This window comes from Caretta caretta, chromosome 1 (assembly GCF_965140235.1).
Source record: "Caretta caretta isolate rCarCar2 chromosome 1, rCarCar1.hap1, whole genome shotgun sequence".
Classification (NCBI taxonomy): domain Eukaryota; kingdom Metazoa; phylum Chordata; order Testudines; family Cheloniidae; genus Caretta; species Caretta caretta.
Window position 1 is genome coordinate 24,713,186 of NC_134206.1, and position 14,882 is coordinate 24,728,067.

The 14,882-nt window shown below is 40.2% G+C and overlaps 1 protein-coding gene across 5 annotated transcripts in view; it reads right to left on the minus strand.

Moving 5' to 3' along the window:
- GRM5 (glutamate metabotropic receptor 5) overlaps nucleotides 1-14,882 on the minus strand; it is a 326,806-nt gene that overhangs the window by 178,794 nt on the left and 133,130 nt on the right. For all 5 annotated transcript variants that reach the window (XM_048841860.2, XM_048841852.2, XM_048841883.2 and 2 more), the window contains one exon: nucleotides 2,624-2,873. In XM_048841860.2, coding sequence (XP_048697817.2) covers nucleotides 2,624-2,873 — 250 coding nt within the window. The remainder of the gene's footprint in view (nucleotides 1-2,623; nucleotides 2,874-14,882) is intronic.

The window sequence follows — 14,882 nt, forward strand, 5'->3', positions numbered from 1 at the left end:
ATCTTTGTGCAGCCTCCAGGATCAGAGGTAATGATAGGATCATTTCCTAGGGACAGCAGGATATAAAGAGACGCTGTGGCACTCCATTAATCTCCAGTTGGCTGAAAGCCCCTTGCGGCCCCAGCCAGCTTGCTACAGTTTAAAGCAGGCCCAGGTTGGGTAGCTGCAATTAGTTTTCCCCAGCTCAGCTGTCTCTAGTAGATACTGGGCACCACTGCTTTTATGTCCCACTCATCACCATGGCTTTTTATTGCAGATGATAGCCACCCCACCCCCACATATTTCTCTCTTTCTGAATTGTGTAGAAATACGTTTCGCCAATACAGCTGGGAGACCCTTTTATGCCGACCCTTTTTTCAGTGAAAAATGCAGATTCAGCAACAGCAAAATGCTTTGTAAATTCATATCAGTTTTGCCAAACGTTTGTGGAGGGGGGAGTAAAAATTCTGAACAAAATCAAAATGTTTCATTTTGGCATTTTCTAAACAAAACCGTTTGATTTTTCAGCATAAAACAACTCTTTGTTCAAAAATTTCCTTTAATTTAATTTGTTTTAAATTAAAAAACATTAAAAAATTGTCAAAATTCGAATAAAACATTTCTGATCTTGTCAAAACAAAATTTTTCACTCAACCCAAAATGATTTTTTTAAAAACTTTTCATTTCACCAAACCTTTCTAAAATTGTTGGTTCAACTCGAAACAATTTTTTTGACATTTTGAAATTGCCAGTGTACTGAAAAATCCCTAATTCACACAGCTCTATTCATAGATGAACTTGGTATTATCTTGTGCAAGAAAGTGCATAAATCACTCCAACAGAATAGAGTCTTCTTTTTAATCCAGAGCTGTTTACTATTTAGACTTCTAAAATAAACCATCATCTCAACATGCCACCTCTAAAACATTCTTACAACTAGACATGACAACCCCTGAATATAACCAGGAAACATTCTGTATCATTTATCAAAAGTAGGACGTCATTTATATTTAACATCTCTTTTTTTTCCTTTTCTCTCTCTTTTTTTTAAGATCTATAAGTATATCCATTACATTGACTCTGTCTCACAGTCACTGAGGGCCCACTGGGCATCAAATCCTACTACTTTGCAAATGAGCAACTCTTAGTAAAATCAATGGGCGTTTGAGGTTTACATGAACAAAGCACCTAAATGACTTCTGAAAGAGGGACTTAGGTCCTTTTGAAAATTTGAGACCTGCAACAGAGAAACACCTCCACGTGTTAAGTGTGTAAAAGGAGGTATAAAGGGTGATGAGCACCCACAAGTCCAACTGAAGTCAATAGATTCTCTGTAAATCAGGCCACAAATGGATGGAATAAGGCAAGGCAACAGAGCAACCTCAATAGGAAAAAAATAGCCATAGTAATGGACTCACATTGGTTGAAGATGCAGAAATAAATAAGCAATTACAGTTATTCAAAAAGCTGTGGCGATTGTTCGTTCTTGTGATGGGTCAATGAGAGAAGGCAGGAGCCCATGTAGCCATGCTATTCTCCATTGTTCACCATCCAAAGAGGAATAGGCAGCATGGTAAAAAGGGCGGGAAGCGTGACCTGGGAAGTGGATAGAGGCCTAGATTCTACAAGTGACAAGGGCCCAAGCCCCATAGATTCTAAGCCAACTGCACGGAGGTGCTTCCCTTCCACGTTCTTCACAGGCTCACCCTTCCATCACTCATACAGCCGGCTTCGCTGTCATGTTGCTCTTTTTTTTGCCAGCTGTACAGCATGCTTGTGAACCTGCCAACAGAACCTTCATTCTACGGGCAGCATATACTCACCTTTCCAATTGCACTTCCTTGGAGGTGGAGCATGTCATAATCAAGTGACTGTTCTGAGACCCCCTTCATGTAGGCTGGCGCCCCTGCCCTCCAGCACCCAAAGTCCATTAATTTATGTGGAATGTGTGGCAAATACACAGAGGCACACTGCACATACAGCAGTCAACTTTCCTCTTTGTGCAATTACCGTAGTCTCATTTCCTGCTTGATTAATGCCTCTAATATTTTCCTCTCTCTCCTTTCCATGCAGATGGAAGTGAGCATTTGTGCCATGATGACTGACCACCAGATCATTTGAAAGAACAGCTGCATACTTGCTTTAGAACAATGCTAATGGAACAGCACTACAGCCAAAGGAAAAGAATCATTCATAAATAATCTCTCCATTTTGAAGAGACTTTTATTTCATTTATTTATTTCATTTCACAAAGACTAGACCAGCTGTGTCTTAAAACAACATTCAGATCAGCCATAGTTTTAGTTATTAATGGCATCACATTGATATGCATTTTCAAATAATGTAGCAAAGAACAAGGATAACATAAATCAGAAATAATTATCTATATATTACAGCCATTCTCTGAAAAACTGTATTATGCAGCAATACCTTCCAAACAGGGACACTGTGTACAGTGTAATGTATACACACAAGCCTCTCTGGTATCTATATCATAGATGACAAAGATTCTGCTAAAATGATATCCTGAACTTCAGGAAACACACACGCACAGTACATAACTTATGTGTGTGTGTGTTTGTGCACATGACCCAGTTGTACTATGCATATCAGTGAACACCTATAATTATACAGGGTTACTCACCTGCCTAGCAGCAAAAACTCTCCAGCCAGACCCAAGCGCCTCATGGCCATTAGCAGCCCTCTCACAGTCATGCCCTCACAGAAGCAAGCAACCACTCTTGCCTTGGGCAGGTGGCTCCTTAGCTTTTTCAACAGCTTGTCAAAACTATGTTCGCCAGCATTGCTATAGATCTTGTAGGAATGGGCAATGCAGATCCCCTCCTTGCCCGACATATCTTTGAAGGCTTCCATTCCACTCTCACCATAGTTTCCTACATGGAAATAAAAGAAACCCACAAACTGTAAATTAATAGATTAAAATTTCAAGAAGGTTTTCCATATTAGGAAATAAACAAATCAGGTTAAATGCATTGGTATTTTATTGGTGTTTACATTACTGATGCTAACAAGGTACCATTAAGAAATATTCTTTTTTTAAAAAAAGAGAGAGAACACAATGCTTACAACAAAATGTTTATAAATCACAGAACTAACCTAACCCTTCAAAGTCTGCTAAATTGACTGAATTAGCTCAGTTGCTTTGAGGTTTTTGGCAGTTTTTAAAAGGTAAAAATAATTGTTCAGAACTAATTGTTTGTTTGTTTTCTTCCTGCTTTAAAATATTCTGAATGTTAAAAATGTTAATTAGCAAAAATGTGACTTTGTAAATAACACAATCTGAAGCATACCAGTATTTTAAACATGCTAATAATGTATGCGTGGCAAAAGTAATCCTCTGAGGAAAGGTCCTTTTCTGCGCATCTCTAGAGAAAAGGTGGTAAAACTGAAGACACAGAGGTCATGGTAAGCTAAAATCCTAGGTTTTGTTTTTGTTTTTTTATTCAAGTAGAAATGTAAATCCAAACCAGAATAAAAGAGCTTTCATGCTTTCTCGCATGCTGCCCCTCACGCACAGGAGAAGCTCCTTGTAAACATTCACAACCCCCCCCCCCCCCCATTATCTCTTTCAAATCCTTCCTTAAAACATTCCTTTGCTAAACTTGACCATGATTTGGGCATTGGTGTCCTGAGACTGAGGCCTAACAAGCAGACCAATATTGTCTCATTGTTTCCTTGTCTCTCTGCCTGTATTCACCTGTTGCTCCTTGTCTTTGATAGCAAGCGCTGTGGAGCTGGGACCATCTCTTTGTTATCCGTTCATATGGCACCTAGCACAATGGCATACAGGTCCATGACTGGAGCTATGAGGCACCACCACAATACAAATAAGAAGAAGACAGTGAGAGACCAGGAAAGTGAGACCGCTGCTGGGAACTGATCCCCAACTCATCTGTGTTAGTGCCTCAGGGAAAGAAACTCTAACCAGGTGCAAACTTTACAGAATATCAACATAATACAGGAACATACTAAAACAGTGACAATGGAAAGATATTGCATTGAGTGGTTAGAGCTGGATCTGGGAATTTGGACTCATAAGTTTTACTTCTAGCTCTGCCACTGTGTAGCTTTACGACTTTGGGCAAGTCATTTCCAGCCCTCTCCAACTCAGCTAATACATCTATGAAATAAACATCATTTGTATTATGGTAGACTCTTGAGGCCTATTATGATAGGCACCATAAATAAACATAATAAGAGACTGGCTCCAGCTTGAAGACCATTCACTCTAAATAGACAGCACAGACAAAGGGTAAGAGAAAGGAAGTATTTTACACAAAGAGAAATGAGGCATAGAGAGATTAAGTGACTTGTGTGTGAAAGGTCATACTGTCAGTTTGTGGCAGAGCCAGGATTTCAACCTAGACCTTCTGGTTTACAGTCTAGAGTTTTAACCACAAAACTACCCTCCCTCCCATATTAGGATTAAAACTGGTCCAAAATCAGAAGTTCTGCCCGATTCAAATCTGGAAGAACAATCAAAATATGATCAATTCTCACAAAACAGAAAGTTCAAAAACTGTTTGATTTTGGAATGTTAAAATGTTTCATTTTGGCTTAGTTCAATGTCAGTTTGTTTTCCTCTAAGCTGCTGTGGTGTCTCATGGACCTGTAGCTTGCATGTCTCATGACCCATTTTAATCTATGAGCCTGGCTCTTGAGCCAGAATATATCTCCCATGATGTACCATGGTCATGTGGCTCACGTGAGGCAATGCATCAGTTCATCCAGAGGCTGAGACTGCAGTAAATCATGGGAAATGTAGTCTAGCCAGGGAACCCAGCCGACAGACTAAATGGAGATATTAGGTACTCAAACTACAATGAGGTCCTGCAGCACTTCAGGCCTACACAAATTAATGGCTTACTGACCCAAAATGAAACATCAAGTTGGTTTGAAAAAATATACATATTTTCTTTTTACCACCTTTCAAGTTGCAGTGGGGGAGGTTTAGATTGGATATTAGGAAAAACTTTTTCACTAAGAGGGTGGTGAAACACTGGAATGCATTACCTAGGGAGGTGGTAGAATCTCCTTCCTTAGAGGTTTTTAAGGTCAGGCTTGACAAAGCCCTGGCTGGGATGATTTAACTGGGAATTGGTCCTGCTTTGAGCAGGGGGTTGGACTAGATGACCTTCTGGGGTCCCTTCCAACCCTGATATTCTATGATTCTATGATTCTATGGAGGTGATAGGCACTATCAGGACAGGATTGTATTCCTACAGCCCAATAGCACCTTCTTTCAATGTGACTACTTTGGAATGTGAGGATGTGACCGGTCGCTTCCCAGCTTATGGTTGCCTCTGTCGCTTAGCCAAAGGCCTTAGCCTAAGAACAGGGCCTCAGACTGTCACAGTAAGAGAAGGACCTTACACTGGCAGACAGTGATTTTGATTCTTTCTTTTATACCTCTAACTAGCCAAGTGATAAGAATACACCTAAATTCTTAAAGTACAGGCCTTTATAGACAGCCCTGAATATCTATATCCTAACACTCCACCCCTTTTTTTTCTTTTTCTTTTGGGATCCTCCTGCCCAGGTATCCCTGGAAAAGCATAGGACATATGGCGACACATTTCCTGATAGGGCCAGGCATCAAGGTGGAAGGTGTCGATGCTCCATCTGTCCCACTGCCCCTTGTGTAGTAGCATGCCCTGCACCTTCTCTCATACGGGCATACTACACCTATTCCAATTAGTGTTCCAGACTTCCCAGTATAGTGGGCCCGAGAAGGTTGGGTCCGGGATGTCTAGTACACGTGGGGGGGGGGCTTACTACATTACTTATAGGTTATAATTAGTGGCTGTTCTCTAGGGGGTTGTGCCCCCCTTGATCGTTTCCATATGCAATGTAACACACATATAGTTAACAATACACCAGCTGCTATGATAATCCACAGCAACACCGAGAGTCCTGACCACTGCAGTATGGTCCAACATCCTGGCCACCACCAAAAACAGTGCTTCTCCTCCTTTGATAAGGTTAAAATTTTGTCAACGCCATCCTGTAGTGTGTATTGTAAGTGTGTCCAACTGTTGGCGCTTTCAGCAAGTTGCTCTTGTAATTTTTGTGTACTTTTGTCCATATTGTGTGTCCATAGAATATCCACAGTGAAATTTGGTATTGTCCAAACCAATTCAACTACTTGGTACAGTATGGGGTAGTAGGTGCTGGTTCGATTGTTTACAATGATTAAGTCCACTGATCCATTGGTGCACCTTAGTCCAGGTGGCAGTGTATAGAAGTTCATAATTTTGTCATACACTGGAAGGATTTTGCCTCCTAGTGTTATATTGCAGGATTGCATACATTCCCAACAGAATACACCGTACCCCATATACATTACCCCTAAATGCACCCCCTTTGCAATAGGCCATTGATCCTGCTCCTCCATAGTCATAGGAGAGGGGCACATCCATATTCCTCCTCTGGATATACAACTGCTTAATGTGATGACAGTCCATTTTACCCCATTCCACCCCCCCCCCCACCTATTCCCTAATGGCTCCCAACGTGCTCCCCCTTCCCTACTTACTCCCATAGGGTTCAAGGGAACCACCTTATTTGCATTTCCTTCCCATGGTATCATAGTAACAATTACACAAGAACTGTCCCCACAGGTTGGAGATGTTATTTTCAAGGTAGATGGGTATGTTTTTGCAATTGTGGATAAATATGGGCTAGCCTCCCGATTTAATACTGAAGGCCATTGTTCTGACCAAGCATCTCTCATAATATCCATTAACATTATTAACTGAGCATTTTGAATACCTACGCACACTTCTCCCCATGTTAGTCTTCTGAAGCCCTCCTCTACCCATGTCACCAGGTCCCCTGCCCAATGAGTTAACTGCAAGTTTACCTCTACTGCTGTCCTCCACCCTGTGGCAACTGCTGATAGTTGCTGTGCCATTAATTCATTAATTTGTTGTTGAAATTTCACATTTTGGCTTACTAATTGTTTGGTTACCCACTCGTCCCCCAGATTCCATGTACCCAGTATAGTGTTCCCAGCTGCCCACAATCCCCTTTTCCGACGACGATTCCAGGAGTGTCCCCTCACCCACGCATTGAATTGTTGTTTCAATCCTTTTATGTACATACTACAATTTGGTCCACCCACCATTCCTTGTGGTTTACCACCCATGTAATAGAGTGAAAGGACACATTAAAAAGTGCTGGCTGCACCTGCTCCCACAATGGCTCCCAGACATTTGCTCGTCAGGGAATATTCTTGGCTCCAGGCTGTAGCCACTTTAAATTTGGATTCTTCCAACTTGGCATCCATATCACCTGTAGGGTTACATTCTGTAAAATGGTTAACTCATTGTACACCCAGCGTCCCAAAGGGGATTTTACGCCTAATGTAATATGTACATAACAATCACACCTTCGGGGATTATCTTCCATGGAAGTACCATTGTGGTTACATATGGTAACATCACACCCTAAATGTGGGGCCCTATTTTCCTAAGAGGGTTCATTTGCTCCAGGAGACCAGAGGGTTATATTCTTTGGACCCTCTGTAACAAAACCACATAGCTGGGTAACTGTGTTTTCCACTATCGTTAATCATGGCACATTATTATGTCACAAATGTACTGGTCATGTAATATTTCAAGTCCCTGTAATTTTGTTACACCATACAGTAAGTGGTGCCTCATATAAAATGAAAGAAAGTGCTTCAAAATAATGAGGCCACTTACCAAATTATGCAGATTTTCAGCATTCGGAAGAAAAACATCCTGATATTCTAACTCTGAAAGTGACTGAGTTTCCGAGTTGAGAAAACTCTAGCTGTGTGGTATGAGCTTGAGGGAGATTCAACAAAAACATAATGCAGTTTTGCATCAAGGTTCTTGTACAAATCCACTTGTCATAATCATTGCTGATTAAACTACTTTATTAATTATTAATAGAAAATTCCTCTGTTGTGGAATACTTTTGATGAGGTATGTATATTTAATTTTAGCTATACTGTAGTGGTAATGAACACACTTTGGTGGAAAACTAATCATTGCTCTTAGATTCCCTTATATCACAAAAACAAATTAGTCTGAATTTCCTTAAAGCCATGTTTCCCCTCCAGGAACAGAAAAACCAGGGAAGGCAGAAAATGTTGTGGGAGGCTATGTGAAGTTTTCATCAAGAATTTCTGCCACACATTTCCTGCAAGGGGAAAGGAGCTGGAGTTTGGGGAGTTCATGGAAGGAGAGACGCTTGGTAAGTTTTCTCAAAGAAACCATATTTTACTGATCTATGTGTAGGCTTGGAAGGATTAGATTTTTATTGGCAAGTGTCAGTAAATGTTGATTTCACCCTAAACACCTAAACTAATGAAAAATATTTCCATCAATAATAATCAAAATTTACAGATAGACAAAGTAAGAAAATGCTGCTTGAAAACTTATTAGAGTTTGATTTAAGGATAATTTACTTTGTATATTTTGGCATGTGATGTTGGTGTGTGCTTTAATGGTTAGAAAGCTTTAACTGTTTGAATCTCAGCATCTACTGTCATTAAATAATTATTGTCTGACCCCGCTTACTGTTCCTCCCACAACTGTGAAAATTTAAGTTACTGAAAATAAAAGAAATGCTTAAAACCCAGAATCCTGTGCAACTATGAAAATTGAAATTGTTAAAAGTTTTAAAAATGCTTAAAATTAAACATTGATAATATTGATATTATCCATTGAAATTGTTTTAAACAACTGAAATGTGGTATCTATGTTGTGGTAGTAATATAAGGGCCACAACCAGGTTGGCCCCATTGTACTAAGCTGCAAGTGGGTAGCCTAGGTGGCGCTCCCTTGTGGCCCCTCAAAGTGTGAATTCCCCAGTTGCTGGTCCCTGTCAGTTGGATGCCACCCTTCATGGATCTGGCGCCATAATGCCTTAAGCCCTCTGCCTATGACAGACTTAAGTCCCACCCCTTCTGAGGCATCAGAGTCCAAAATGAAAGGAAAATTGTGAACTTCAAACCAGGGTCACCCAAGGATTCATCAGCAGGACCCTGCCCTTCTACTCAGGGCTCGTCTCTGTGTAGCCAGTCCCTTTTTATCGGTCTTCCTGGGACCAGTCATCCCATCCACCAGGAGGCTCACCCAGCTAGCAAGCTGTCTTCGGTTCTTGGCTGGATGAAGGCTTCCCTCACAGAGGAAGAAACAGAGCTCTGCTCTGCTTTCCTGGTCAGCCCCTAACTGAGCTGGGCCTCTTCCATTTAAGTCCCCTCTTCACTCCTGAAAACTGTTGTAGGTAAAGCAGGGTGGGGCCAACCATGTCCACAGGCCCTCATTAACTGCCTTCCTACTAGCGTGGGGCCTATCTCCCCTAGCACATAGGCTCTGTCCAAAACATACAAAAATGATAATTCCTTCTCCAAAGAGCTTACACATTAAAAAGATAAGATGTAAATAGATGGGTGCCACAAACTAGTGGGCTGGGGTGGGGGAGGCAGGGTTAGAAGGTGTACACAATTCTTAGCCAATCATTAACAATGATCAAAACTTGTCCCAAGTAAGAAATAGAAGGGAGAAGTCAATTTACTGTTACTTTGTTGCACAATTTAAGTATGTAAGGCTTGTCTACACTTACCGGAGGATCGATGCTGTGGTGATCGATGCATCGGTGTTCAATTAGCAGGTCTTCACAAGACCTGCTAAATTGACCGCCGATCACTCTCCTGTTGACTTCTGTACTCCACCTGGTTGAGAAGAGTCAGGGGAGTCGATGGGAGACCGTCTCCCGTCGATGTTGCGTAGTGTGGACCCCGCGGTAAGTAGATCTAAGCTACATCAATTTGAGTTACTCTTTGTAGACAAGGCCTAAGACTCATACAACCACACCTAGAGATGAATCTGTAATGAGAAACTGGTGGTTTACATTCAAACTCTGTCCCCACTCAGTCTCTTCATTAGAGCACTTGAAAACTATGAATCTATATTGTAGCTGACTCTGCACTAGAATGTGGGCCAGATTTTCATTGGGTGCTGATCTCTTGAAAATGTGGCCAGAAGTGACTGCTGGGGACTTTTGAACATCTGGCTCCTTTTTAATGTGAATAAATGAAAGCTGAGCTCTTTTGAAAATCTGCTTCCATATGTCTCAACATGTATAAATAAATCATGTATTACATCATCTGCTAATGACTTAGCCCTGTCTCTGATTTACAGTTTGGTTCAATATAAGGCATGTGCATTACCACCTATGTTATAACTATAACGACCTGCTAGCTCAGCTTCAGCTGGATCAGTACTAGTCACTGTTAAGAAGCTTAAAAAGAACAGATTGTGCTTTTTTCTTTCTCCCCCATCCTCCGGGGATGAAAGTGAATGTAGTACAGTATATAATACTTGGATCTGATAGAAAGGGATCTGGCAAATTACTTTCTACTCCTACTATTCCTTCTGCCCAGTAATTGAGCCAATTAAACCCTCTTAATACAAACCTCTGAGATTTAATCTGCATTATAAGGCAAAAGCAACAAGGGTTTTAGTCTAAAAATAATAAACAAAATACACTGACATCTGCTTCTGTCAGATTAGAGGACACCAATACAAGATAATAAAGAAAGGCTCCATAACTGACTGAAATACTGTGCTGAGAGAATTTTGGTAGAGCCACAAAAATTGTTTTATTGCTTTTTGTCCTAATCTGTAATGCAAATTGTTATCAGGCATCTGTCCCATTTTGAAATGAGGCTTAATGCATGGGAACGAAAAAGGAGGCCATTTGGAGAACTTTAAGATATAAAAATTGATACAGATGTTGGGGAGAAGTCCAATCACCACAGAGTGTAATGTTATAGGAAAACAGAACGGTCAATCAAGAATGAAGAAATGTATTACACCATTTATTTAGCTAGTGATAATCCTACCTGACATGGGGAGCATATTTCTTTAATCAAGAAGCGCACCCTTGTTTTTGATAGGTAGGGAGAGATCCTAGTAGAGATTTTCAAAGCAGAACAACAGATTTAGCCACACATCTTGTACTAAAATTCACTGGCTTCCATGAGAGTTAACAAGGTACAGCATCTTGCAGGAGGTATTTGAAGAGCTGTATATATGTATAATGATTTATATATAACTTGGAGCAATGGGAAGAAATTATTAAAATGCAATATGCTGTCTGATTATCAGGACAATCTTCCTGAAAGTCAAGGGTAAATAGGATGTAGAACAGTCTCCCAAAGTGAAATAGTAGAAACCAGTGGTGTAGTTGTAAAACAAAACAAAACAAAACAAAAAAGTGGTAAACTTACCTTAACTAAATTCCATATTCCACAAATGAGAAGTGGGTAAACTCAGTTTACCCAAGTTTACTCTTGACTACACTGCTTTTAGAAACCTCATCATTTGTGACATTTAAAACTAGAGTGGGGAAAACACTAGAAAATGTACCAGTGAACTACTGAGTTTCTTGTTGACATGATTCTATGACTCTTCTTAGGTTTGGCCATTGCTAATAGTAAGGACAGGGCCAGATTTATAAAGGGATCTAAAGAGGCAGATAGGATTACAAAAGAACCTAACTCACATTGAATGTCAGGAAACTCAATAGGAATTAGGTATCTCAACTGCTTAGGTGCTTTTGAAAATCCCACTAGGCTCCTATCTGGAACTTTAGGTGCCCAAATACCTTGGTAAAGCTGGACCTTATTTTAGGCTTTGTACAAATATAGATAGATAAATGTAGATATATTCTTAATTTGCATGGAAACATATTATTGTGTTAAACATTTAACCAGCTTCATTTTCAGCAGTGGTACTATCAGTTCTGGTCAGATATGATCAGATAAACATTCTGAAATGTAACTAACTCATCAGCAGCTCTCCGGACAAATAGTGTAAGAGATTTCCTTGACTCAGTAACTAATCTCCCTTTTGGAGAGGTGAAATCATTTGGCTCAGATTAAATCCAGTAAGCATATTATGTTAGTTCTCAAGAGCCAATAAATCCCTACAGATATTCTCTTCCCCTCCCTTCACAATAGCTACCATCCTGAGAGGCAAAGGGATATTTGGACTAATTAATAGGGCTGTATCCAATTAACTAAAAGGATCAAAGGTGATTAATACTAAAAACATGGGGAGGATCAAATGGGACTGTCCTACAGAAAGGTTATCCAGTGAACAAAGTGATCTGCAACTATGGTTGCCAAGCATCCAGGATTGCCCTGGAGTTTCCAGGAGTTAAAAATTAATCTTTAATTAAACATTATGTCATGTAAAAAGACTTTCAGGAAATACATCCAACCAAAATTGGCAACCCTACCTGCAACAGCTACAAACATGGTGGGGCTGCTCTGAGTAGCCATGACTGTGGGAGACCTGAGAAATTAATATTATGCCTTAAAGTGCTTTAAGAAGTGGTTGCACGTGCCATCAGGCTCTGTTGCTCTGGATGAGTTCTGTTGTAGCACCTGATCCTGAGTTCCAGGGGGACCTTATTGGTGGAGGTCTCATTGCAAAGCTCTCCATAAACTCAGAACCCACTCATTATTAAAAAGAAAAGGAGTACTTGTGGCACCTTAGAGATTAACAAATTTATTTGAGCATAAGCTTTCGTGAGCTACAGCTCACTTGTGAGCTGTAGCTCACGAAAGCTTATGCTCAAATAAATTTGTTAGTCTCTAAGGTGCCACAAGTACTTCTTTTCTTTTTGCGGATACAGACTAACACGGCTGCTACTCTGAAACCACTCATTATTGTCACACAGAAATGGGTGTGAGAGTGTGACCTCACCAGGCAGCCTCTGCTCACTCTATGCACCAGCCACTGTGCTAGGCCCAGGGATGGTGGTATGGAGAACACTGGAACAGAGCTGCAGTGGGACCATTGTAATCATCTAGTCTGACTTCCTGCTTAACACTGGCCACGGAACTTCCCCCAAATAATTCCTTTGTGAATTAGAGCAGATCTTTTAGAAAAACATCCAATTTTGATTTAAAAATTGCCAGTGTCAGAGAATCCATCACATCACTCCTTATATCAATATGACTGCAATTACAGCTGGACATGAACTGGATTTTTAGTTTTCTGGGGAATTCCATGATTTTAAAAAAAATCAATTCCAAAAAGGAACAAAATGTGAAAATTCTTGCAAAAAGAAATGGGGGGTGGGGGGGAGAGAGGAGGGGATCATCCTGTGCAGATCAAAATGTTGACTTTGGATAAAAACTGAAACATTTTGTTATTTCAACTATTTACAAATTTTATATTATCTTATATAAAAAACAATTGAAACAGCATCATTTCAAAATGTAAAATTGTTATTGAAATGCCTTCTTTCCATTTTTATGTAGAAATAAACTTTCTTCAAACCAAACATGTTTCCACAAAACATTTTACTTTCAACAAAGCAGGATTTTCATCGAGAAAAACTTCCCACTGTAATATTTCCAGTGAAGTCTAATGGAAATGCTGATCTTCTCCATCTCATGGCATAGGAATTGCTCTCAGCCTAGACATTGTCTAAGCCTGGGTATTTTCATGGCTTTTTGAGCTCTCTCCTGTGAGAGGCTTCAGGTACTGGCAGTTTTTTGGTTTGGATTTTTTTTTCTTTTTTTGCTGAAGAGATTCTCTTAAGGCCCCTTTCACCCTGGATATAGGGCCAAATGCTGCTTAGCTACAATGGTGTAAATCTGGAGTAATTTCACTGGACTCCCTCTGTATTTATACCAGCATAATTGGGAGCAGAATCAGGCTCTCCCTGTTTATCCTCTGGTGCTCTTCAGCTCTTTGAACTCAGCCCTGAATTGTGACACTGGCAGAGTTTTCTCTTCATAGGGCTGCTGCAGAGGCAGCCACTCAGTTCTCTGTTTGGTGTGGCAGCTTTAGAAACTGGGGATTACCCAGCTGCCTAGTCAAAATAATGAGCATTCGGGGGGAAAGGGGAATCATTAATTTGTTTAAATCTTTACTTAATTCTATCTAATTAATTGCAACAAATGAGAGCTGGCTTCCCTTCCTGTTGGTTACTCAGACAGGCTGTGCCATGGAGATACATCCATTTCAAAGACTTTCACGCCCTCCGCAGAACTGAGCAGCCATGGCAATGGAAGAAGGAACTGCATAAATGGGATAGCAGCTAGAGCTGGGCTCTAACAGAGCACAAAGAACAAGGGAGAAACAGTAGGCAACATCCCTATTTGAATTCATTTGAGAGATCTACCTACAACATCCCCAACTCAAACCTTGTCTATTGACTGAAAACCACAAATATGTGGAAATGGAATGCAGTCTAATGGATAAAGCCGGGGATGGGAGCCGAGAAACCAGGGTTTTATTCCCAAATCTGCCTCTGACCTGCTGTGTGACTTTGAGCAAGTCTTTTAACCGCTCTGTGACTCAGTTTCCCCTCCCACTCTTAGTGTGATCTTTCTATTTAGATTGTAAGGTCTTTGTAACAGAGATAATCTCTTACTATGTGTTTGTACAGCACAGTGGGACCACCATCTCAGCTGGGGACTCCAAGCACTAACGTAACAATAATAAATAAAAGGATTGTACACAAAACATTTGATAGATCTGCATGAAATGGGGTTAGTTATTAGAACTGGGCAGAAAAGGGCTGTCCTGTCTCACAAACATCTTCAAGTTTTTGAAAAATAAATTCTGTCCCAAATTAGGACAAAATCAAAATCTCAAACATTTTTGCAAGCTGACAATCCAAATAAAAAAAATGGTTCAGGTCAATTTGGTTTTGTTTTGATAATTTCAAAATGTTTTGTTTCAGTTTTGACCATTTTAAAATCTTATCTTTCTTGGCCATAATTAGCTTAAATTTCCAAAGAAATAGTGATTCTTAACAGGAAATCTGCAATTTTTCATTTAAAAACTGTTGACGCAAAACATTGACAGTTACTAAACAATTTT